At 43.6% G+C, this 26,454-nt stretch overlaps 1 protein-coding gene across 10 annotated transcripts in view; it reads right to left on the bottom strand.

Moving 5' to 3' along the window:
• Positions 1-26,454, bottom strand: part of KTN1 (kinectin 1) — a 96,190-nt gene that overhangs the window by 53,045 nt on the left and 16,691 nt on the right. For all 10 annotated transcript variants that reach the window (XM_019550872.1, XM_019550869.1, XM_019550868.1 and 7 more), the window contains exons 2-6: positions 12,810-13,368; positions 11,092-11,229; positions 8,600-8,776; positions 4,842-4,972; positions 2,073-2,189 (exon numbers count right to left, since the gene is read on the bottom strand). In XM_019550872.1, coding sequence (XP_019406417.1) covers positions 2,073-2,189; positions 4,842-4,972; positions 8,600-8,776; positions 11,092-11,229; positions 12,810-13,332 — 1,086 coding nt within the window. In that variant the 5' untranslated portion in view covers positions 13,333-13,368. The remainder of the gene's footprint in view (positions 1-2,072; positions 2,190-4,841; positions 4,973-8,599; positions 8,777-11,091; positions 11,230-12,809; positions 13,369-26,454) is intronic.

Genomic DNA, 26,454 nt, shown 5'->3' with positions numbered 1-26,454 from the left:
AAGGGCAGCTCCCACCACTGCTTGCACTCCCAGGCAAGCACTTGTGGGGGGGGAGGAGGAAGGCATGCGCCCCCTGGATCTGTGCGTGGGGTGAGGGTGGGCTGCCACTATGGGCTTTGCCCCGGGTGCCAAACTTCACTGCTACAGCACTGTGCTGAGCTAATATCCTCAGTAGCCCCCTTCCTTGTTTATTACTAAACATTTATAGTCCTCAGCTGTGTAGGAGCTACTCTCTACACCCTCTGTGCAACCTTACAAATAAATGCCCCCCTAGTAGCTTGCACTGGATGCCTCACAGCTAGCTTCCCCTTCTCCAGCACCGACTCCACCACAACTCCTGAGCTTCTTGACTTCTCCTGCACCTGCCTAAATTCCATCCATCATATTAAATTCCTTGTCCGTACTCACGTCATCTCAGGCTTTTATCCTCCCTCCTGGCAGCCTCTTCTTTCATTTGTTCCAGTCACCTGCATTGTTACTTGATAGGGATGCACAGATAAAGATTTGGGGGGCTGATACCAATAGCTGATATTTAAGGAGGCATATTGGCCAATACCAATCCAATATTCAATACAGCTACCTCCAGGTGCTAAGTGTCATGGTGGAAGGGGAACAGGAAGGGAAGGGCCATGGGGGGCAAATTAATGACCTCATAGTGAGGGAGTGGGCCAGGGGTAGGTGCTGCCCAGTTGGGGTGGGCCGGCCATGGGACGGAGGCACGGCTCATGGGGTGGGGGAGCTCCTGCCACTGCTTGCACACCAGGGGGCAGGAAGGGGGGCGCATGTGCTCCCAGATCTGCGCAGCATGGGGTTGGCTGCAGCTGCAGGGTGAAGCCGGCATTGCACAGGGCTCATCTCGCCAGAGGTTGGGCTCGTGGTGCTGGGAGGAAGGTGTAGCCACTCCGAAATTTTGCCACAGCTCCACTCCTAGCCCTGCGCCACTATCCAGCCGCTGGTGCAGCCGCAGCTTTTCCTGGTGCCTGGGTGGAGGCAAGGTGTTCAGCTGGGGTGGCGTGGGGCTGGGAGCAGAGCTGCAGTGAAATCTGGGATGGCTGCAGCCCCTCCTTCCAGTGCCGCTGGAGCCCGCTCTGAACCCAGCACACACACCCCACCCCAACCCTCCCAGGGTGCAAGCAGTGGCAGGAGCCGTGCCTCCATCCCACGTCCTGTGTCCCACCCTGCCTCACCTGGGCAGCACCTGCCTCTGCCCCCTCCTCACTGCAGGGGCATTGATCTGTGCCCCCCAACACCCCTTTCCCTCCCTACTCACCAGCTGGAGTCAGCGCTCCACACTGCCAGTTCTGCTCCATGTTGGCTGCAGCTGTGTGCAGCACGGACATTTATCGGCTGAATTATTGGCCCTATTGGGCCAATATCCGACAGAGACAATTTTCTTTATAATCAGTACCAATCCGGTATCAGACCGATCTGTCAGTGCACCTCTATTACTTGCCATATGCAAAGCTGATAGACTGCACATTGCCTTCCTCCCAAAGTCATTACTAAAAAAAGTGAAACCGTCTCCTGAAAACAGTATTCTAGACAGCTGAACTGTTCTAGACTTAAACAGCGAACGTGATCTCAGGGAGCTGAGCAGGCAAGTATCTCAGCTTTCTGCATTCTCACCTCCAGTAAAAAAAAAAAAAACAACCCTGCAAGTTCCCTGACCACAGCACCTCAAAATGTACAACCCTGGAAATGTGCAAAAATGGACCAAAAGAAAAAACTATGACCCATGAAGTGTCTAACACTGTAATTTATAATACCTGACACTGAGCATCTTACAGGCTGTTTAAGGGGAGGGCTTTTTGGAAACACATTTTTTAAACCTTTATTTAAAAATTATGGTCCATCAATCAAGATACTGAATTTATACCTCAAAAGCCTATTAGAAAATAGAATGCCAGTGCACTACCTACATTGCTAAATGCGAGATGGTGCCTTAACATATGCATACCTCTATGCATCTCATACAGATCTCATTAACCAGGGTGACATCACACCAGGGTGCCACAAGTATTATTTTGTTCAGATTCTTTCATTTCTACACGTATGCCTTTTGATGCGTGTACCTGGGTTAGCTGCTTGCATTGTTCTCTGGCTACAGCAGCCTCTTCCTTCATAGCAGCTAGCATCTTGTCCTTGTCTTGCAGCTGATGCATCATTGCCGCTGAATCTCCTTTACTAGCCTACAAGAAAGAGATTAAATGCCAGATTCTGCACAAAATTTTAAAAAACTGGATTATGATTTTTAAAAGGCTTATAGTAAACCAGTAAGAAATTCAACAGCCACTACTGTACAGTTGTTTTGTTGCTCTGTACTAGCAAGGCTATAAACTTCAAGTGGTTCTCAGCCTGTTACAAAACGCCTCCACAATAAATTCCATTAGACCACGCTATATTGCTTCTGGCACCCAAGCTAGCTTAGGTATCTCTGCACAGTACTGCAGTGCACCATGCAGGCATGTGTACCTGGCAAGATCTAAATTTAGTCCAATAACTGGCGATTCAGGTTTTCTTTGAAAGCTTCCCATTAACAACCACGTCCATTTTGCATTTAAAGCAGAAAGGAAGGTAAAAAATAAATTAATACTCTCTCAAAGGTAGCTAATTATTTATACTAGTTCAGTAACACAAAGCAAGTATTTTCTTCACTTGTTCAATCAACTGATGGACGTAATATTTCCTGCTTTCCTCTAAGTCTGAGGACCACAGCTATTAAGCTCCATAGGACAGATCTGACGAGTGTAAAGTGAAAAGGAAAAACTCTTCTATAAATACATAATATTCTTGCACCGTTATGCTTACACTTACACAAGCACAACTGATTTGACACTATTCACATTTTCACCCTCAAATTTAACATTCGTTGGATTCTATACAAATCAAGTCTTAATACAAAAATTTGGAATGGCTCTGTCAAATTAAACATATACTAAGCAAACTAGGTATTATGCCAAATTAAAAAGAGACAATACTAGTAAAATCTTACTAGCGTACAATTCATTTTATGCTCACACTATCTACAAGCCATTCTGTTCTGGTCAACCCACCCCATAAAACATGGCAGAGGTGGGGGGGGGGTGGAATCAGAGTTAGTCAACCTTAGGCTGCTTGCAGGCATTAAAAAAACCCCAAAACAAACAAAAAACCACTGTAACAAAAGCAGCAGCGCATTACTTTGACCCTGCTCTGTAGCATCTGTATAGATCAGGCATTTCAGCAGGGTTTTTTGGCGCTTTTATCTAAAACTGATTCAATCAGATATTGCATAAAACAGCAAAAGCCCCACTAAAACACCCAATCTATACAGACGGTGGGTGAGTCAGGTCCAACTAACACAATGGCTCTTCTGGGCATACACTGGGCTTGGCACAGGAGTGCACCGAGTTTAAAGTAAAGCACTGGGGGTTTTTTTTTGTCTTGTTTTTTTTAACAGCTGCAAGCTATAGCAATTAAGAAAATGAAAGAGAACTGAGAGGAGGGTGCTTTTATTTTTTTTAAGGTGATATCAGAACTACTTGGGGGACTGATGGGAAATTATATGTCAAGTGTAAGAGTATGAATGGTACCAAACTGGTCTTTTACGCCATAATGAAAAAAATATTAAGCTGACACTCAAAGAAGTCAGAAGGGAAATCTACAAAAGGAAACTTTTGAGCCAATGTATCATTAGCCAGTGGAACCACCAGCACAACAAGGCAGCAAAACAACAATACTGCTTCAGCATGATTCAAGATATTACCTTGCTTTTCTACATCAGCTAAAACAGTTGCATTAACTAGGGCATGGATGGCCAACTTAAGGCACATGTACCACAAATGACACAGACAACTCTGTGTGTGCGGCATGTGGCAGACCAGAAAAGGGACAAACAATGCAGCGGCCAGAAGCAGAAAGCAGAGCACCAGATCAAGCAGGGAGCACCGGACAGGGACCAGACAGCAGAGCAACTAAATGGACAGGGACAGGGTATAGGGGTGGTATCTGAGGATGGACACTGGGCTAATTTGGGGCATGCCTGACAAAAAGGGTCAGGCCCCAAGGGCATAACAACAGGCTTCAGTGACTCAAAACAAGCCAGGAATACACTGCTGACTAATGAAAAATTGTCCCCAGTAATTGAGGGATTAGACAATACCATGCGCACTGATTTTTACATTACATTTCTGACCCAGGACAAATCAGCGATCCTCAAGGCTTACAGCAATGGTGCACTAGTCTAGAGCCAAGGGGGTGCAGTTGCTAAGGCAGATGAGTTTGGCCCCATTTCAAACCACAATATCTACAGATCAGAAAGGAGCACAGCTTTCTCTTTGTCTCCCTAAAAGACACAAGAGAGAGAACCCCATCTCCAAGTCTTGTAGAAAGTCATTTTCTACCCCCCCGCTCAAATCCAGCTATCGTGTAATCTCCTCCTATAACATCACAAACCCCTTTCTTCTCTGGCCCCCTACCTCTCCCAAAAAACACTAAAGAAAAATAATCAGAGACAGAAAAGTACCCCATTGCAGCAGTAGCTCCACTTTGTAGGTTTCGCCTCCTACAATTTATCAAACCATTTTCTCAGGCCGGCCAAAATTCATTTTTACATAACACCCTTCTCGCAAAAGTCCAAGATCTGCCCATCTAACCAGTACTGGTAACTGATAGTTGTCTTGCACACACAAAGGAAGCAATAATTGATTGGGGGGGTGAAGTGGGGGAGTGGGATACACCTTCTGAAGGTGGAACACAAGAGTTTCCAGACAGAACCATATTCAGACTGGTCACAACTTTGGTCTGGTTACTTTGTCAGCTTTCTTGCTGACCTCTCCTTATTAACAATAAAGACGACTCACCTTCTGCAAGACATCCTGTACCACAGTGGACTTCTCCTTCAGCAGCTCCACCACAGAGAGGGCCTCCTCTTCAGTAAAGATCATGCTCTTCATAGCCAAGAGAAAGTCTTTGAATTTGACTTCAGCATTTTCTACAATTAAAATGGGAATGCCGTTTACACAGCAACAGTGCACAGTGGTTTACACAGCCCTAAAGTGACATTAGGAGGGGTGTCAGGTGTGCTGCATCTAATGCGTTTGAAACAGCAAATAGCACAGTGAGAAGTATTCCATGAAACCTATTAAAATCTAAATTTGGCAATAGACTGGTCAGCTGACACCTAGGAACATACTTCTAGTCAAAGGTATCTATAACTACATGTGTCAGGTATCCAGGTTGTAGCCATACTGGTCTAGGCGAACAGGCAATCAGGACTTGTAGTGGAGATGGCATCTTCTTAGACCAACAAGACTTTTGCAAAAAAATTTTTTTGCAAAAATCTTGTCAGTCTAATAATAGATATAATCTCTACTACAAGTCCTGATTGCCTCTGTAACTACATATATTTTATGATGTGCAAATAAAAGTCACCAGCAACAAACCAAGGTTAGCCATGAGGCTGGAAAAGCTGGCACATAACTATGGGAGCATGTTATAAGACAGAGGGGCTAATTTGTTCTTCCAGTGTAAAGGGAAATCTAAATATAATAGAGTTTCATGAATTATATGCAATTAATTAAAGATCCCAAACAAGTCACATGATTCTGCACATGGCAGAGGAAACTTAGGACAATGCTGAAACAGTTTCAAAGTGTGAACTGACAAGAATTGAACTGAGGAGGTTTAGAAACAGATTAGATATGGATAGAGAACAGTGAAGTACAATCCCATTACAGTATTTGTTATATGAATGCCTAGAAAACATACAATATGCTGACAGTATGAACTTCTTTATTTTTAAAAAAAAATCACCACAACTTTCTAGCATGTCTAATACTAGTCTGTAAAAAAACACTTAGAGACAATAGTCAAAACCAGTAGTGCTAATTAACTCAAGGAAAGCAGCATGAAGAATGGTAAGAGATACAGACACATTGCCAACCCAGAGTATTTAAAATCTGACATGGATAAAAGGATTGCAAACTAACCCCAAAATCCCCAAACCACTCCTGAACTAGTAGCCCAAATGAAGCGTAGTTGGGAAACTAATTTTTACCAGAGCTTGACAGAAATTACCTAGCAAGGGAACAAACCAAAGAATAATCTTGGTAAAACAGACCAGAGAAAGATACTCAGCAACTGTAGCCGACTAATCTGGTCTATTCATCAGATAACTCCATTAGTAATGGTCTCAATCTAGCTACTGCTTGAGAGGAAGGCTTGTGGTCAGGGTTAATATGGAGCAAAATTCAAATCTGACTGGTAGGAGTCAAGTAGGTTTTGATTTTACAGGAAGAGAAGAACTTGGCTCAAAGTAACGTGTGCTTGCTGCATCACAAATACAGGAAAACCTTGTCTCTGAACCCAGCAGCTTACAACTAAAAGAGTAAAATGTTTCACAATTAGGTGAACAAGTGCAGATGATACAGGAGAATTAACCACATTTCAATTACTTCTGCTTGGAAAGGATTACAGACAAATGAACAACAAGGAATAGATGTGACAAAGGCTTTCAGCCTCAGGTATCACACAGCCTTCTGAACCTGAAGCATAAATTAAAAGAAGAAAGCTGAGTAATGCTATAGTTCAGGGATTCCGCCAGTTTTATACTGAAAGATTTACCAAGTAGAGAAGCTGATGTGCCATGCAACGTATTGTCTAATGACTGTGACCTATACAAATTGGAGGATTGGGCCAAAACAAAATCTCATGAGGTTCAACAGGGACAAGTGCAAAGTCCTGCACTTAGGACAGAAGAATCCCATGCACCAGTAACAGGCTGGGGACCAACTGACTAAGCAGCAGCTCTGCAGAACAGGACCTGGGGGTTACAGTGGACAATAAGATGAATATAAGTCAACAGTGCCTGTTGCCAAGAAGGCTAACAGCATACTGGGCTACATTAATAGGTGCATAGCCCAAAGATTGTTGGAAGTAATTGTTCCCCTCTATTCTGCACTGGTGAGGCCACATCTGGAGTCCTACGTCCAGTTTTGGGCCTCCCACTACAGAAAAATCGTAGACAAGTTGTAGAGAGTCCAGTGGAGGGCAACAAAAATGGTTCAGGGGCTGAGGCACATGACCTATGAGTAGAGGCTGAGGGAACTGGGCTTATTTAGTTTGGAGAAGAAAAGACTAAGAGGGGATTTAATAGCACCCTTCAGCCTGGAGAGGGGCTCAAAAGAGGCTAGAGTTGAACTGTTCTCAGTGGTGAGAAATGACAGAACAAGAAACAATGGTCTCAAGTTGCAACAAGGGAACTTCAGGTTGGATATTAGGAAAAACTCTCTAATGAGGGTGGTGGCGAAGCATTGGAATAGGTTACCTAGAGAGACAGTGGGGTCTCCATCCTTGGAGGTTTAAGACCCGACTAGACAAAGCTTTGGCTGGGATGATCTAGTTGGGAATGGTCCTGCCGTGAGCAGGGGATTGGACTAGATGTGACCTCGCAAGGTCCCTTCCAGCCCTCATTTTCTATAATCATCTGATCAGGAAACTGGGGTTAGGAGTCATCAACTCAGCCTAGGACTCCTAGACATCCTTCTTTTTGCAGGCAACCACACATTAGAAGGTCACTTTTTAGGGCACAGCTGGTCTGGTCACCTCTTTGGACCCCCATATCCTTTGAGCAAATCACCAGATGGTTTACATACAGGGTGAAGAGCAGTATTCACAAATCCCTCTCTGGGCCCAAGCTGCTGAGATCTCTTTGTTCTGTGACCTTTTTCAACTGCAACTATCAGAACATGGGCTTTGCTGGCCCCTCCCCAGACTGCCTGTCTCCAAAATTAAGCCATTTATGATGCATCTATATAGTAACTGGAAGAGTAATTAATCCATATGAGCCTAGCCATAATAGCAATGAGGCCATACCAGCACAGACCTCAGCACAGGATGTACCCACGGCTCCAGGGCAGCCTTGTAGGCTTGGTCACCACAGGCTCACTGCTCCTTGTTCCTCAGCTAGCAGATTAAAGCCAGTTAAGGCACTCCTACAATCACAGCTTTAAAAATTACCACAGATGTTCCAGATTCCAACAATACAGAGCAATTATAATTAGCAAGTAGCACACTGCAAGCAACATCCTACTTTCATACTCTCCGTCACTCTCAGTTGTGAATGTTATAAATGTCCTGTGGCCATGAGCAATCCCTGAGGGTTTCCCAAGCCACAGATCAAGGGCTACTGCAGGAGAAAGTAACCACACAGACATCCAGGGCATGTTGGCCTTATGACTGGACTGTTAAGGACAACAGGAGTAGGAAAGGGAGCAGGTTCTCCCTTAAGCTTTCTTTGTGGAGGGACAAAGGACCTCAGCATGCAGCTGAGTCAATAAAGGAACTGCCTCTTACTGTTTAAAAGGATGAGAATAGAGAGAAGTATAAAAGCAGCTCCCTGCAGTCACAAAGACATCCCAAAACATGGCCCATTCCTTAAGTGAGGGGGGAAGGATTTGGTGGTTTTCTCTCCCCAGGATTATGAGGCTCAGCGTCTGATTTTCAAAAGAAGAATCCCACTCTGTTTGGAGAACATCACTAAGTTGAGTTATCTTTTAGTCCCTTTTGCTCAGATTTCTACCTAATGAAAGCTGATCAGGCCATGCTTTTGTTAGCTTACCTTTATCTGTTTCATTTTTCAGTTTCTTAGTACTGCTTTTTTGGAGCCCCTCATTGATATCCTGTTTCGCCAAATCAGCCACTTCTCTTTTCTCCACCAAAGGGTTCAGCTCAGAGTTATCCATCAAAGGAATATAAGTAGTTGCTTGAATAAGAGGTTCATCCACCAAAGCTGTAACTAGAGTTCCACAGTACAGGGTAATGCTTTTTAATAGTAGTTTGTTACAACCTTAAACATACTAGAGAGCTGGCTGCAAAGACACAGATTTGGTCCACTTGATAAACCTGAACGGCTAGAATTACTGATATTATGCAGCACTGGTTAACGCAAAGCTTTTTCAAGTAGCTCATTAAAAAGCATCTTTAATGCATACAGAAGTAATAGCTTAATTAAACTTACATTTGCCAAGATTGCATTTTAGCTCTTGAACAGATAAATTCTGACTTTCATTTCACTTCAATAAGAGTCGCATGTAACCTTTGTGAGGCTTGTGGCTGCTGCAGCCATTTCCAACACGGAGCACTCAGTGTTACTGAAGTTTAAAACGAAGAATTTCCTATATCTGGAGGAGGTGTAAAATGCATCAGGACCAGGGATCCTGGTTTTCTCCATTTAAAAATTGCAAATTCTCTGATGAAAACCCTCCTGCAACTTCTCCGATTAAAACCCCTGATCATGATTTCAATTTAATCATGTTTTTCTGCGATTAATATGAAAACACCACTGTATAAACAGGTATCAGTTAAACGCGTTTTACTGATATGTTTACAATTTTAAAGCAATTTGGAAGCCAGTGCCTCAATCATCACAATAAATAAATTCTAAATACCTATATATTTTGGCATTTGATTTTTTTTATTGTGGAGAATCAGAGCTCCCCCTGTCACCTTCACTCACCAGACTGTGCGTCCAGCTGCGGCTGTCCCCCCACTGCTTTGTGGCACCAAGCAGCCCTGATAGGCCAGTGTCCTGCCCCTGCCCAGGCCATTGTCCCTCAGCCCCCTGGCTCTTCCCAGCCCTACTGGTATCTCTCACTTCCAACCCACAGCCTCCTGCCCACCATTCCCCCAGCCCTGCTGATGCCTCACTTCTCCACCTGCTCCAACCCCACTTATGCCGGGAAGAAAGGAAAACTTGCTTCCACGAGGGCAGGGTCCTCATTGCCAGCCAACTCTGAGGACCATGCAGGCAGCAGTGTTATTCACTGCTGCCCCCTGCCACTCACATGGGCAGGGGCTGCTGGGAAAGGGAGTTTGGCCATGGGCTGGATCCACCATTTTGCCCACCCCTGCATTAAAGGAACTCCACAAGTAGGCAGAGACTGAGTCTGTTTAAAATTTACTGTACTGGAACATCAAGGAGCCCTATTCATGAACAAGGACCTCTCCTATGCAGTGTTTCTCCTGAACACCGAGCCAAGGAAGTGGACGAAGCCCCCCAAAAGCTTACAATCCAAGGATGAAACAAGAGATGAACAAATAATGCTTCAAAAGAAAAAAAAATAAAGGAGTCTCAAGGTGCTGCACCCTAGCAATGTGTTATCACAGCAAAGGAGAGATTTTAAGGAAAGGAACGAATCAGCTTTAAAGAGGTTTATGGGGAAAACTCCCAAATATAAGGGAAAGCTTGAGAAAAGTATGAAGGGGTTAATTCGAAAGCGTTAACAAGTGGGTGACATGCTAGCATCACAGGATGCTCAAAGCAGGAGTTGGTATCTTAATAGAGATGAAGATGACAGGTAGGGAAGAAAAGGCTGCAAATGGCTTGAAAGACAAGTAGCTTCTGTTTAATGAGGCAGGAGGAACAGGTGGGGGGGATACAGAGATGACACCACCAAAATGAAAAGCCCAAGAAGTATCCATTCACAAAGCTGTTGCAAACACAAGTGGAACAAAACAACCCAGGATAAAGGATGTTCCAGTAATCGAAACAAAATGAGCAGACCCTGGACAAGCTGGTTGTCGGCTTATACATTAATGCAGAAGGTTTATTATCCCTCAAGTATTATCCTCAGCATACCTGTGGATGTTCTCATTCACGTAAAGTTCTTAATTGAATCCCACTAAACCTTGAGTTTCAATGTCATCTTGCAGGAATAAGTACCACCAGTTTACATCCTGTGTAAAACCAACCTTAGTTTCTTGTAAAAATTTTAAGCGTTACTCTTCAGTTTTGCTCTATGTTCATTTGCCCTTTTATTCTCAGAATATCTGATTAGCCAGTCAAAGGTAACTGAAATCAGTGTACCAATTTCTGTCTAAAGCTAGATCTCCCATGTCAAGAGAATTTTTTTTTTTTTTTTTTTTTAAAGAAAATTAAATTAAGTGTTCTTTATCATATGAAAATCCCACTTCTGGATTAGAAAAGCAAACACTCCCAAAAATCCTACTTTCTTCAGGGAAGAAAAACTGCATGTAATAATCAAGTTGATCCTACATATATAAAATTCTACTAGAGGTGTTTGTAAGAAATAGACTATAGCATTTGCTCACCGTTATCAACCTTTTGTTTCTTTGCAGAAACTTTTTTTTTTCCAGATGCACTTTCTTGTTTGATCTCCTGATGAAATGCTGCTGGGTCTTGTTTTTTGCCAAGAGAGACAAATAAATCGTTCTTTGCATCCTGGTCATCTAAAAGAGAAATTAGACAATATACTCTTCTATATGTACTAATAGGTACTGTATAAAAACAGTGAAATTGCAATAGCCAGTAAAGTCATTTCCAGGCAAAGGATAGTCTTGATTGTGTTTTACACAGAATAGACAGGGTTTCTTTTTTGTGCTGTACACATGTATGCATGCATGCACACATACAGCTAAAGATCATAAAGAACTGTAGCAAACAGCAGAAACAATGCCAGTAAACCTGAACATTTTCAGGGAATTATATATGCAAGCAGAAAAGCACTGAAGCCAAGAAGACTAGGTGACAAAAAGGCAACCGTCACTCACTAGATTTAATGAATCCAATCAAGATTTGCTGTGACAAGAAAAAACAAACAAACAAACCAAAAAACTCTAACCCAAAGAATTCCTTATTTTGAGCATTAATTTATGGAGGACACAATTATAAATACCAGGTTTGGGAGAAGTAGCAAATAAAAGGCCCCCTATTTTGGAAGCATTTCTTTTAAATTTGCTTTTCACAGCAACAGGTTGGGGGGGGGACTCGGTTTTTCTTTTTTTGAAAAGCACATTACCATAGGATCTTATTATCAGAGCTGAACTAGACACCATACTCTTACAGCATTAGTTTCTGTAATCCAAAGACAAAAGGAAAAAAAAAAAATCAATCTAGTTGGTTTCCCTTGAAACAGTGCTTGTACACCATGTTTTTAAAATGTGCCGAGAATTTCTTAGAAGATTTAACTCCCACGCACCCAAATGCAGCACATTTTTTTTTATTCTGCCACATCAGGCAGCAAGGTTGCCTTTTTTTACCCTCTCTGCAGTTAAGAGGTTTTATCTGCATATACAGAGGAAGACTATGGCCAGGACATGCAAATATTTAGTTTTGAGGTCTTTTAAAGAAGTTAAAAGTTTTAAAGAACTTATTCATATTCAGATGCTTGCTTTTAATATGCGGGCTTTGACCAACTAGATAACAGACAAAGCAGCCTACCACACTAACTGGCATTCCTAATTTTTCCTAGGATGGAGCCATGCTCCATTACCCAGTCCAAACTGGTACAGACTGCCTTTGACAATGAGAAGTCCAAGATGGGCATATGCAAATGTTTTCCACATGGCAAGTGGCCTAACAACCAATCTATATGTGGATCCCAGTATTTAAACCAAATGAACGGTCAGATGATATCGAGCCGTCTGCGTGCCCCATCTTAACAGTGCAGTCACTGAGCCCCTACAGACTCAATTTTGGATAGCTTGATGCAGTTCTGGTAAGCGATACAATCTTGCAAGTTATCAAATCAGAGAGCAAGAGAGAAGCTCTTTTCTAACTCTGTGTCCTGTTTAACTAAAATTTGTCCCAAGCCGCCCACCCCGAAATGGATAAATGAAAAATGAGATGAGGGACATTGAAGCCAGATGACACCAAGAAAAAGCAAAATGCCTTTAAAAGTCACCAGTGCAGGTTCGCCCAATACAGATCTAGCAGAACATTTGTGTGAGACAGCTAAACACTCCAGGCCTTGCAATAAGCAGGAGATAGTTTTGGCATTCTGTGCAGAAGTATATGCAATATGAGATACCCATTCCATTTTTCTGCTTCTTCTGCCCAGGTTTCTTCTTGGATCCTGCTGAGTCAGATGGTGGAGTGGGCTGTTTTGTAACAGGGACTGGTTCTACTTTCTTGCCTGAAGGCTTGGATCCATCCGACTCCTTAGGCACGTGCTCATCTTGCACTGTCTTATGTTTCTTCTCCTTCTTCTTCCGCTCTCGAATGCCACTTGAAGATTCAGTCAGGGCCAAGGGAAGAGGAATGAGGTGTTCTTCATCAGTAGTCAGAGCATCTGAGAGCTTAAAGTCCCGAGATGTACTCTCAGAATCAGACTCATGGAGGTTCCCGTTCTGAGCTTCCTTCTTTTTGTTCTTTTTCTTGTCTGTTTTCTTTTTATCAGTCTTAGCAGGTGCAAATTTTTGGTCCCGTTTCTGTTTTGCAAGGACTTCATCGTACAATGTCTCTTTCATGAAAAGCCAGAAGAAGAGGAAGATGACAGTAATAACCACTGCAGGAATGAGGATGATAAAATAGGTAGACTCGTAAAACTCCATCGTGCTTTTCTTAACTATATGCTAAAAGAGCAAACGCTATGAAGAAAAAGAAAAAAAACAAGCAATTAGTTCTCAGATCAGGTTTTTCCAAATTCCCCTTTTTAAATCAGCTTTGCCGAAGTCACTTCTAGGGTAGTCCTTACAAATGAATATGGTAAAAAGACTAACAGACATCTATTAGTACCTTGGGGTTTGCCTTTTCTCTTGCTGTCCCCACCTCCACCCTGCCCAAAACTGCCAGAAATTTATTCTGAATGCCAAGAAACTTTTTTTACCATATTTCAAAGGCTGTGAACCCCCTCCCGCCAAAAACCCCCCCAGTAAACGCAGAGCAGCATGGTACTGTCCTCAATACAAAGTTTTTACAATTAATGAAACCACCTAAATTGAGTTTTGGCTTTCCCTCCCAAAGTCAAATTACAGCCTCCTTTTGCGCTCAGATTTATGACATAACCTTAAAAGCAAGCTGAAGGGAAGAGGGAGAGAAAATGAGCTCTTTAACAAACTCCGGGGAAAGGACTAGGAGCAATGGCTTCACACTGCAGCAAAGGAAAATTTAGGCTGGAGGCTAGGAGGAACCTTTCTGATTATGAAGGTGGTCAAACATTGGAACAGGCTGCCTAGAGAAGTTGTAACATCTCCATCCTTGGAAACTTTCAAAAGTAGGTTAGACAGACACTTGGCTGGGATGGGTTAGCCAGGGATGATCCTGCCTTGGGCAGGGGGGGCTGGACTGATAAGGCCCCTTCCAGCCCTACTTTCCTACCATTCCTATGAAATCACATTTTAAAAGGCCTCTGAGAGACCTTTCCCCTAAGATTTTCCTTAGCTCTAAAACCCAGATTTTAAAACACGTACTAATACAATAAACCCACAAGTACCAGGTTTCCTCCTCATCTTAGATATGCAAATACATGATCGTTTGATTTAGTTTTGCAAACTAAATGAAGAAGCAAAAGAATTTAAGGCTGCCCTTGCAACCATATGCATTGGAGCAGGTACGCAAAGGAGAAACGCCTCGGTACTTTACCAGGCATCCACAACTTTGGACATCAGAAAGCTGGACCTCATATTAGATTTAAGACAACCTTGTTCTTTAAATCAACCTTCTAATAAAATATATTCTTGGTACCAGAACAGAGATGTACTTTTACACACAAACAGGTTTTCCCAAAAAGAAGACTTCAAACGCTGTTTTAGACAACTGGTTTTGAAGAAGGGGGTCAGGGGAAGGGGGAAATCCACCTATAAACATACAAATTACCATCATTCAAAAACAAGGCTCGAATTCCACCTGAATATTTTCAAGTCTATCCCCCTTATCTCAGAACTCAGATTGCTAGTAATTACAGATGGAAGGAAGGGCGTGATGCAAAGGAATCCAGCTAACGGATCACCACTATCCTTACAAAAAAAAATATTTATACTTAAAGAATCAATTCCCCAATTGTTTGGAAATGAACAAGAAAAAAAATTCAGCCTCTACACAATTCTTCTTTCTGCACGTGACACTACTCCATGACTATCCTCCTAAATGCTGTCAATATACAAAAATGTTCTTAAAAATTACTAAGATGTTCTAGACTCTCCACGTCTGGGATTACTGACACACATGCAAAGAGCTGGGGAAATTTGGTGCAAGCAGCAGTCACAGATAAGAGGCAGCAAGGTAACCACAAGGAAAGAACATAACCCCTCCTTCCCAGGCAAACACCGCACAGAACATTTTTCTACCACAACTTAAATACAAGAATGCAGATAAAACGTTTCACTGGCTCCTTCTAATAAACCTGTTTCAGGAAGCCATGAAATCATTCCCTTCCACAATTAGTGTGGGATATAACAAATGCTCATATTTAATTTCCCCTCCAAAAGCACTCCATCAGATTGCCCTCTCTGCAAGGGGAGGAAGGAGGAACGCAGGAGGGCGGGAATATGGATGTTCAACTCAAATTGTTTTGCTCGTTTTAAGAGATTATGGCAACAAAGCCGGTACAGAGTTTGACAGTTCCTTTGTAACACTATGCAGCTTTTCAGGAGCATGAGATAAATGTATTTTTGGATGTTCGTCTGCATTTGCATTTAGTACCAGCTAGCATTTTACTTGCCAATTTTCATCCAACAAGCCAATTCCGTAATTTCAGAGGAGGTCCCAGAGTTGAAGCCTGCGTCTGGGAAAAAGAGATTGAGGCAAGTGAATTTATTAAATAATTGGGTAAAGAGGAGGTACTGTAGAAGTTATTTACATAATTAGACAACAAGTGCTTGCTGACATGCTTTAAAAGCAAAAAATGGCAGATCCAGTCTATGATTTAAACATAATTTTAAAAAAGCATGAAAGTTATGGTGTCGAAGTGCTGTTTTACCATTCAAAGTCGTCCTAATTTTTACTCCACTTCCCTGTCAAACTTGGGCTGGAGGCAAGATGTAGTGAATGAATTTCAAAAAGGTTCATCTTCTGTGGGAGCGTTTACAAGCTTGAGAGCAACTATGATATGAGGTATGGGGTAGCTGGTATCATTCCCCAAACCATCCCTGCCTTGGACCACACGTGCTCCTGTAACACCAACTTCTTGTCTTAGCAAGCTGTCAATTTCAGTTATCTCCTGCACCAGATCTGGAAGCAGCTCTTACATAGTGTCAATATTGAATGTTTACAGGACAGACTAATCCCTCAAGTAAATATGTAATTAGGCAAATTTCTCTCTGACCTGCAATTACATCAGTTCTTATAGTTTTCAATACCTAACCTCCGAGAATACTCCTTCAGGACATGCCCATCTCTGCCAGGCTGAAATGCACTTTGCTGCTTCTCAGGTCACACATTCATTCCAATGTCCAAGCTTAGGGAAAATGGAGACATGCTCACCCACTCAGCATATACTTCTCTATATTTGACAGCATGCACTCCAGCGGAGTGAAAGTACGTTAAGCAAAGGGATAAATGCTGCAAAAGGTCCCTCCTGGAAAGGAAAGAAAACTGTCAAATGGAGCTGCAGACAGCCACAAAACCACAGCCCAAGATCTCAGCATTGCACTGCAATATTCTGACACTGCTACTACATCATATAAAACAATACTGAACCCATTTGGTGCTGCAGCACCACACAGTGGCATTGCAATAATTTCAGGGTTCTCTGTTCTATAAAGAAGTGGGCCACCAAGGCCAAAGAGCAATGCTCCCAGACAAACACAGAAGGAAGCTGCCGTTTTAAAGCAAAAAAAGTGGAACAGGAAAGTGAGCATATTTAAAATGCCCAAGGATAACCATAAATACATCATTCGAGTATACTAGGGAATATGCACAGGGATGAATCCCCAATTTGGTGTTAGCACAGCTATTCTGGTCCGCCTGGAGTTTCACTGCTCTTTCCCTCCCAGCCCAGGATTTCCTCTGCCTGTGAACTAGACTAATTTCTGATTCATGGGCGCTTTGAAACAAACTGTCATGAGTGATTACAGCCCTGCAGCTTGGGAAATTCAGGTTTCAGTTGCGTAAGCTCTGGAATGTAATTAAAACCAGCCTTTAGTTTGGTTTAATGTTTTGACCAGACCTCAACAATGCTTTGGAAATTAGAATTAAAACAAGTCTGTTCCCAGACCTAGCCCTCAAATGTTTGCTCATCAGCAAGGGATACAAAAAAGGTGGGGAGCCATTTACAAAGCCTTTTGAGGGTCTGATTCCAAGTTTGAAAGTCTGATTACAAGCGCGGAAGTTTGTTTCGTTGAGAGCGACAAGGTCACCTGCTGGAGGGAACATCATTGATCTCAGGTGCCACAGAAGCTAAATTTACAATCCCTTGAAGCCACCAACCCTTCTGCATAGTATCCAAAACATACTGATTCGACTTCCACTGCTTCACAATCTCTGTAGACTCCGGCTTGCATTGCTGATGGTCTACTTGTTCCTCACATAATCAAGTGGAGCGTGAGCAAAAGAATGCTTCCACCCCGAGTTCTGTGTTCAGAGGCATGTAGAATTAATGGGAAAAGGCCAACGGGATTCAGTAATCAAAATCCAGAGGCTGCCTTTCCTCTGGAAGAATGGCTCGGAAAGAAATAAAAAGCTCAAAGATGCTATTTGAAGTGGATATGCCCACAGTGGACATGTCAGAGGAGTACCATGCATTCAGAGGAGTCTGCCTGTCAAGAGACATGGTTGATGAAAACATTGATCTGACAGCTCAGCTGTAATTTCACTTTGCCAGGTTCTAATAAAAACTTCCAGAGAATGGGGTTGTAATTAGAGTGTACACAGCATCACAAACTGACTTCCTTCAGCATCAGAAAAAATGACAGTTATAAAGGCTTTTCATGTTTGGAGCTCCCTTTCACTCTTACAAGCCTAGCCTCCCAGGAGAAAGAGAAGCCACACTGGAGAAAAGACGAAATAGTAAGTAGCGGGGGAGCTGGGATACAGAAGGTGCTTGTGTCAAAAGTACCACCGGATTTTTAAAAAGTTATTGTTTTACAAACTATTTTAATATGCTTAAAAAAATAAATGTACTCCTATTCCATTTTATGTATGGCACCATAGATACTTTTCAAGGAAGTAACCTTTATCCCCAACTCCCCTCCAACAGGGCTGGCAAAAGGCACTTCTATAGAGAGAAATGTGTCATTCCCACCCTTGTTTGGACACTCCTAGGTACTAGACCAGGGGTGGGCAATTGTTTGGGGTGGAGGGCCGCTTACTGAGTTTTGGCAAGTCATCAGGGGCCGCATGACAGGCAGCCAGGGACAGATAAATATTAATTTTCTAAATTTTTTAGGGGCCCTGCAGGCCGGATAGAATGGCCTGGCAGGCCGCATCTGGCCCACAAGCTGCATTTTGCCCACCCCTATACTAGACTCACTGTGCTGCAACAGCCACACAACACACCCTGCTCCAGTTGCTGAAACACACACCCTCATTGCCAGGAAGCAGCACAAAGTTTTACAGCTCACCTTTCACTTTAACGAGCAGCTTAAAAAAAAGCAAACACACACACACCTGACATTTCACTGGTAGCAAACATTCAGCTTAAAGATTTTCTTTTCCTTTTTTCTAGTTTAACTTCCAATTTATCAAGACACTTAACAGTAAATAGCCGGGGTGACTTTCCCAAAGTCCTCCACATATTCTCCACCCGGAAAGGTACGTGGCTATTCAGAAGTCTGAACTCCACATCTTTTAACAGCATCCCTTTGGGCCATTCTGAAGAGGGCAATGAACTGTGTTTTGTCCCCATTTACAAATACTTGAGACATAGCTACTGTTTTCACTTTGAATTAACAAGACTATTCACTTTTGTTCCCCTGTGCTAGGCCAGTACCACAGAAAATGTTTAATTACTCCACTTCTAAACTGGAATGCAACATGATTGTTCACACTTGGCTTCCTCCGAGGCAAAGTTAGTTAACACAGTGTCTTCTGTTTCATAAGGCTCCATTAACTTTTAGCAACTGAAACTCAAGTTTCTCTAACTGGAGGTTAAAAGGTTTGAAAGCTGTCCATAGCTTAAATCCCTGGACATGAACTTATTCTGGAAGATAAAACAATTCTAACTCACACACAGCTAATAAATCAGTACATTACGAGTATGGTCACCATGCACACATGGGCCTAGACATACACATATTCTCCCGAGTTCTATGCAACCAAAAATTAACATTAAAAATTGCCAAGGACAAAACTTTCATCCCACAGCATCTTTAATCAAGATTTTAGCCTAGAATTCTGTCAGGAACCTTCAGGGACAGAAGTTACACATAATGCGGTTTAAGTGATCAGAAACTGGCTTAAACCTGTAATGGAACAGAAGTTCAGTGCACATAAACCAGTTTCAAAATGGCTGAAACTGGTTTAAGATAAATCTGGTTGAATGTAGTAGCGGACTTAACTGATTGAGCTCACACTGGTTTATACAATGCCTGTCCCAAACCCCTTCCTGTTTCAAGTTAAATCAGTCTCCTCAGCATACTTTCCAGCCCTGGGCTGGGCTAAGCTGTCTGCTCCAGCAAAGAAGGGAAAGGCAGGGAAAGGGAGGCAGGGACTGCCATCCCCAGACAACCCCCAGCTGGGGCCTGGGGCCAGGGAGGAGGGTTAAATCCTCCTTCCCCAGCGTGCACAGCTGCCCTGCCTTACTAAACTTACTGCTGGCTGTGACTGAACTACAAATCCCAGAGACACCTGGAAGTAGGAAGAAGTGATGAGCAACCCTCAAGTGTCCTACTGTTGTGATTCTGGACTGCAAATCCCAGAGACCTTGGGGTGCAGCAGGAAGGAGGAGGGAAAACAGCCAATGTTGGCTACATGCCAGACAGCCATGCTCAATAATCACCCCCTACCCTCACCCCTTGCCCCCCAGCTTCTAGCCCAAGTCACTGCAGGCATGTGGCTACAAAAAGTGCCTTCATTTGTTAGTGAGTTTAATCTCTGTAGTTCAGAGTAACCTGCAGAGACTAAATTAATTCAGCTGCAGGCTTTTTGACTGTTTGTACTTAGCCATTGTTGCCAAGGGTTGTAGCACCTTTATCATCTAGATGATCTAAGTACTGACAGCAAGCCCAGTGGGAAGGACACTTTGTCTAAGATCTCTCTCAAGTCTACAGCTGATCCAATAAGATGTCACCAAAAACAAAACCCCTGCTTCTTGCACATTTCCTGGACCATCACTGCTCCACCACCACTCCAACCATACTACATACAGCAAGCCCAGTAGCAGAGATTCAGAGCTTCTGCACATAAATAACTACTCAGTATGCAAGATTTTACAACTGACATTAGTTTCTTTGGTTTCTTAGTATTTTATCAATTTAAAACAGTTACTTAGAGGTATATCTGGTTTCACCAATGGGCCATCTATACCAATCAGAGCAATGGGGGCCAATCTTTCTGGCAAGAGTGCCACAATTTAGCCCTGAACTCTCCCTGAGCACTACTCTTATCCCCTTCCCCTGCCTGATCTGCTGCTCTTACCCGAACTCCCAAAATCCACTGCTCTTTCTGCTCCCTGCCCTACCTGCTGCTGTGCTACCTGTTCCCCTCCATAATCTACTGTGTGTCATTTATAGCATGTGTGCTGCAAGTTGGCCACCCTTAGAGGATCTTAACAGAAGTTCATATTTTGATACATAGTTTATAGCTGTATGATACACCACCTGTGCCCATTGCACAGAAATCCTTGAAAACAGCTTTACTGCAGTCCTTATTTTCCCCAGTCTTCTGAAGAAGTCATATCCAGTGCTTAGTGCAACAACCCTAACTCAGAAAATCCAGATTAGTATTGAATTTTGCATAAACTTGCAGTGTGACCTAGAACCAGTCCATCACTCAACATATTCGTGCTTCAGTACTTCACCCATTAAATAGGAACGTATTCCAACCTTGCTATGACTGCAAGATACCCAAGGTGGCTCTATCGACTTAGCTATGTTAGTACAGGTTATCTGCAAACTTAAAGTAGGTTAAGCTTATTTCTCTCACTTCACATCCTGTTTAAACTCAAAGACTAGTGACTGGAGAGCTACAGTAGTGGAAATGACATCACAAGCAGAGGAGTGAAAATAAAGCTGCTAGGACAGGAATGGATCTTACACTATGTATAGCATGTTTTGATTTTGCTAACACTTGGCTAACTTCAGTGGCTCACTATCAAGTCCTTTCTTCACTAATACAGCATTAGCAAAGATTCAGCACCATCAGCTTTAACTGAAGGTGGCAAGTGCCTGTACTAAAATCAGGCTCTACATTCCAACCATTACATTCCAGCCCTTTCTAAAAGCCAAATTTACAAGAAAAAAAGGGCACCAGCTTTGTTGTTTTAGAAGTGCTTTTCCTGGTTATCTTTAAAATTGCACAAAGTTGAAGAGTGCAAAAAGGTATTTAAAACTAGGCACATTCGTATTGAAGGGAAATTCTTACCCTAAGCCAAAAGCATTCCTGGTATTGACCAGATCATATATTAAATCTCAGACCCCTACCGGCTCAAACCTTTGCATCTGGGAAGACTAGGAGCCTTATTTGCATCTGTTTAAAAGTTACTGTAACATTGTTTTAAAAAACTACAGACTGTTCACAGTAAATGACAAACAGGAGGAGGAAAATAACACTTGTCAATAAATCTTTCTGCTCTTCACTTGATTAAACTGATCCAATTAAACCATTTGCTGAACACAATAATCTTAGCACTCCAAATACCCTGAAGGTAAATCTTTCCCATTCCAAACATGCCATTGTGCATACCATCTGCTGGGCTGCCCTCCTTTGCTTTACGGGGTTTTTTTAACATGCTGATATTGTTTATTAAATTCCCCAAAAGTCTGCTCAATGTCAGCGAGTGTCTTTAAACATATTTTTATGGAAATTAAGTACACGTATTAAAAAAAAAGAAAAGAACAGAAAAAAAAAGAGAGGCTATAACACTAAGAGCTGAAGCCCTTAATCTGCCAAGAGCTTTATAACATTGTACAACTTTAGCGCCGAGATCTAATAAACAACAGATTTTGTCAAGAGGAACCACAGACTATACAGCCAACTTACCCATGATCTATAATATCTGCTAGAGCCAGGTAATTCAGGTAAATTTGACTGAGGAAGGTGCAGAAGGATGGCCAAAGCTAAAGCTATAATATCCTTTCTTAAACCAAGAGTACAGGCTGACAAGTTGTACCAAAACAACAAAAAACAACCCAAAAACAAAAACTGAGGGGTCGAGGAGGCAAGAGATACGAGTAAAAAGACAGGTAGTTTCTGTGCATCAGCTGGTCCATGGTAGCCGTTCCATGTTCCTCTCCTATTGCTAAACTGTAATAACTTAGCTCTTTTTCAATAAGTAGTAAGCTGCCAGGGTTTAGCAACCACTTACTACAAGATAAGAACAGACATGTGGAACAGCTGATACATGGCTAGTTTTATTTCAACATAAATTTCTCTATCTGTACCCATAAGCAAAATTTCAAAAAGGTGCAAGTACACAGGGGCAGATATCCATCTCGTATCTATGAAACCAAACCCCTCTTAAACAGCTTGCTTGGCATTCAAAAGCTCGTCTAAATCTACCCCAACCAAGCAGTTGGTCCAATGACAGATAATCACCCACAAAAATCCTTGCCTCACCAACACTTTACTTAAAATAGATGCACAAAAAGGAAACAATTTACAAGTCACAAGAGGTGCTGGATGAGAAAGATAAAAACCAAAAAACAAAATTATTGTCTTTCTAGTGCTGCTGTTCCAGACACATTAAGCCTTCTTGGTTTTCAGACCAACGCATGCCCAACAACCTCCTCCAGATTCTTTAAGGCCAAGCACAGACATTCAAAAACTCCCAGCCTGAACTGATTCAATCTTTGCAGGTTATTCTCACCTGCACAGACCGCACTGCCAAGCAAGTGAATTCATTCCCTTTGATTCTAGAAATGCTGTCACATGCCCACAGGGGCTCCGGCCAGAAGCCGGGGGGCGCTGGTGGAGTGCTCCCTTACCTAGTGGCCAAGGGAAGCTGAGCTGAGGGAAGGGGCACAGGCAGGCCCAAGTATCCTTGGGGAGGGACCCCAGCCAAAGTGTGCCTGCAGGGGGAAGAGGGAAGCAGCCCTTGCCAGGCTTTCGTGGGGAGGGAGGGGCCAGACCCTGGCCCCCCGCCAGATGCCAGCCTAGCATGGCCCCTGGAGGCAAAGCGGGCAGAGGTGGGGCTTATACCTCCCCTCCCTCCCCTCTCCCCCCACCCGGGACCCCAGCCAGGGTCTGCCTGGCCGGGGCACAGCAGCCCTTCTCAGGGTCCCTCCCTTCTTGCCGCTCCAGCAGCAGGGGTGGGGGCATGGCCAGATGCCAGCCAGCATGGCCCCCTGAGGCAAAGGGGGCAGGGAGGGGGTTTATTCCCCCCTCTGTCCCCTCTTCTACCCGGGAACAGCAGCCAGGGTCCGCCAGCCATGGCTGCCACCTCTGCCACTTGCCCCAAGTCAGACAGACCCTGGCTGGGGTCTGCCCCTCTCAAGAAGGAGAGGGGAAAAAAAAAAAAAATCTCTCTTTGCCCCCTTCACCCTAAAGACCATGCTGGGCAGTGTCTGGCCAGGCCCCTTGCCCCTGCCACTGGGCGGGGGGGAAGGGAACCCTGACAAGGGCAACAGCCCTGCCATGGTGTCCTGGGGACCACAAGCCTCTCCCCAGTGAAGGGCTGCGCTGCAGGCAGGAGTGGTGTGGGTAGAGCTGCTGCAGCCTGTGTGGGGCAGACGGTGGCAGGGCTAGCTATGGGGGCCAAGTCAAATTTTGGGGTGGCCATAACCCCCCAAACTCCTCCTAGCGCTGCCGCTGCTCATCCCGCTCGCAGTGCAGCGCCCCCCACTGGGGAGAGGCTTGTGCTCCCCAGGTCACCATGACAAGGGCTGCTGCCCTTGTCAGGGTCCCCCCTGCCTCACCGCTATAGTGGCAGGGGGCACAGTCCCCTGGGGTGAAGGGGGGCAGGGAGGGAGTCTTTCCCCCCTCTCCTCCTGGGGAACCCCAACTTGGGACTGCCTGGCTGGGGGCAAGCAGTGGAGGTGGTGACCAGAGCTGGCAGACCACAGCTATAGGAGACAGGAGGGAGGGGGAAATAAACTCCCTCCCTGCCCACTTCACCTCGAGGGCCATGCCAGGCCAGCATCTAGCCACGCTCCCACCCCTGCTTTGGCTAGAAAATGGAGGGGCAGGGCCAGCCCTGCTGTCTGAAGCAGACAGCACAGCACAGCCCAGCCCAGGGCTGCAGAGTATGCTGGGGGACTCTGATTTAACTTAAACCAGGAATGGCTCTGGGACAGAAGTTACATAAACCAGCCTAACCCAAATCAGTTAAGTCTGATACTGCATGCAACCAGGTTTATCTTAAACCAGTTTTGGCTATTTTGAAACTGGTTTGTGTGTACTGAACTTCTTTCTATTGGGCTACCAATTTAAACCAGGTTCTGATCGCTCCAACCAGTTTAAGCGTAACTTCTGTCCCTAGCCCAAGTTATTACCTGCTAGTACAAGAATCCCTTTAGCATCTTTTGCTCATGACTTCAGAAGTACTGATTTGGTATCTATGCCTTGTTTCAGACTTAACTAAAAGGACTGCTTCTTTAAGGCCAGGCATATTGGGAAGGTGACACAGACCAGGGGGCTCCCCATCTCCCTCTACTTCAGGGATGCAGGAAAAACCAACCCCTACCCCCCGTTCCCTTGTACCTTGGAGATATAGAGAGCCCCTTTCCCCCTCCACACATACAATGCTTCCAGAAACTCTTAACTATCCCAGAGACATTTAACATGCAGTATTTAAAAATGGGAAACCTAATGATTTTCCTTTTGGCTTGTCTTGGCAAGCAAAAAGCAAAATTACTTGCATCAGCTCTTCAGTTTTGCAACCGTATGGGAAGAGGATGATTTTCTAAATGAGAGATTTCTACTTCAAGTTATCTTAGACCTTCAACTAACCTGCAAGTTTTATCTGAGACGCCATCAAAGCCAAAAGGATGTAAAGACTGAAATCCTTGATTTGAGCTTCCAGCCGAGTCCAAATTGGATTGGAATTTATAGCACACAGATATAACATCGCAGGAATATGAAAGGCCAAATTGCATTCCTGGTCACACCCCTGAAACCCTGGTGCTCTGAGCACATCTTTACAGTACTGGCAGGCAGGACAAAAATCGAGGAGCTGTGCAGTTGGCAGTGCACTTCAAACCCAATTAAGGATTCTGTTCACATGCAAGAAAGGAAAGAATTCAGTTTGCTCTCCCAGAGCTGCGTTGCTTCTACAAGACAGGAAGTAATACAATCTCATTCTTCACGGGAGTCAGCAGATGGATCTATTTCCTGTTTGCTCTGTCAAGGAAAGCTAAAGTACCCCAGCTAGTTTTCAGGGGTACTTTAGCTTTCCACTGAAGTACAGCACCTAACAAGAAACAGTTTCACTTACAGGCCGGTCGGTTTGACCTCGCTGTCTTGCAATGAATGGCTTCTGCTATTTTGTTCAAGGTATATTGTTTAATTTGCAGCTCTTTTTTATGTCAGCCATTAATTTCAAATTTATAGGCAACGCTAAAATTTGCTTCTTCCAAAAGGAGCCTCCTCTCAAAATAGCCATACTAACCACTTCCACATTAAGGCAGGATTATATGCTAAAACTAAAATAAGAGTGAAGCTATTTGATCTACAACATGGGATGTGTTTAGGTTAACAACCGTCTGAACAGCAAGCAATTTTGCATGTGACGTGTATCAATATCTGGGGGAACCCTAATTTCTACTCCGACTCCGAATAGCATGGCAATTTAAAACAGATACAGTTTGATCCAGATCTCTAGAGTCTGATATTCAGAAGCACTAAACAGCTGCAGGTGAGCAGCAGCTCTGAAAAGAGTCAAGCCATCCGTGTTTGGTTATTTTGATAAGCTGTCTGAAAAGTTAATAGAAATTTGTGTAAGCAGAGTTGACATGACAGGCTACAACCACCTGTTTATCACGTACAAAAATCATCTGCACAAGCTTAAAGCTATTATTTGCCCCCACAAAGACTATAATGGCTCATTCAGCCTAGTTGCGGTCTGCTGTGTAAATACATACTCAAAGTGCATGCCTCCCCCTCAGATCTCTATAAACGAGGGTTTCTCTCACGTGGCCAGGTGGTTACAATACATAAGATGCTGGAAACGTGGAAACTGTTCATCTAAAGCCTGGCCCACACATTTTTTGTCCGACCACCTTGATTAAGGAACTTTTTTTTTTTAAGCTAACAGAATCCTACTAGCACTACTGACAGTGTGGACACACCTGTATCAGCAAAAAAGGTGTCTTACCATGGCATGGTTTATTCTCATTCCCACACTTGCGTATACACTAATGCCAATATAGATGTGTATCTACACTATGGATTTTAGTTCTTTGACTATATTCATATAAAGCAGAACAGCTTGTGTTTAGTAGAGGTGCACCAATATATCAGTGCCAAATCAGATCAGCACCAATAAAAGGAAAATTAACATCATCAGCTTTGTTTGGCCAGTGTAGCCGATAATATACCGATAAATACAACATGCCTTCTGGCTGGGCCCCTAAACACTGCTGCAGCATGCACATGGCCAGGAATGCAGCTGGGCAGCATAGAGAGCAGCGCCCTGCAGGTAA

Source organism: Crocodylus porosus, unplaced genomic scaffold (assembly GCF_001723895.1).
Source record: "Crocodylus porosus isolate Cpor-Errol unplaced genomic scaffold, CroPor_comp1, whole genome shotgun sequence".
Lineage (NCBI taxonomy): Eukaryota > Metazoa > Chordata > Crocodylia > Crocodylidae > Crocodylus > Crocodylus porosus.
This window is presented reverse-complemented; position numbering and strand designations above follow the sequence as displayed.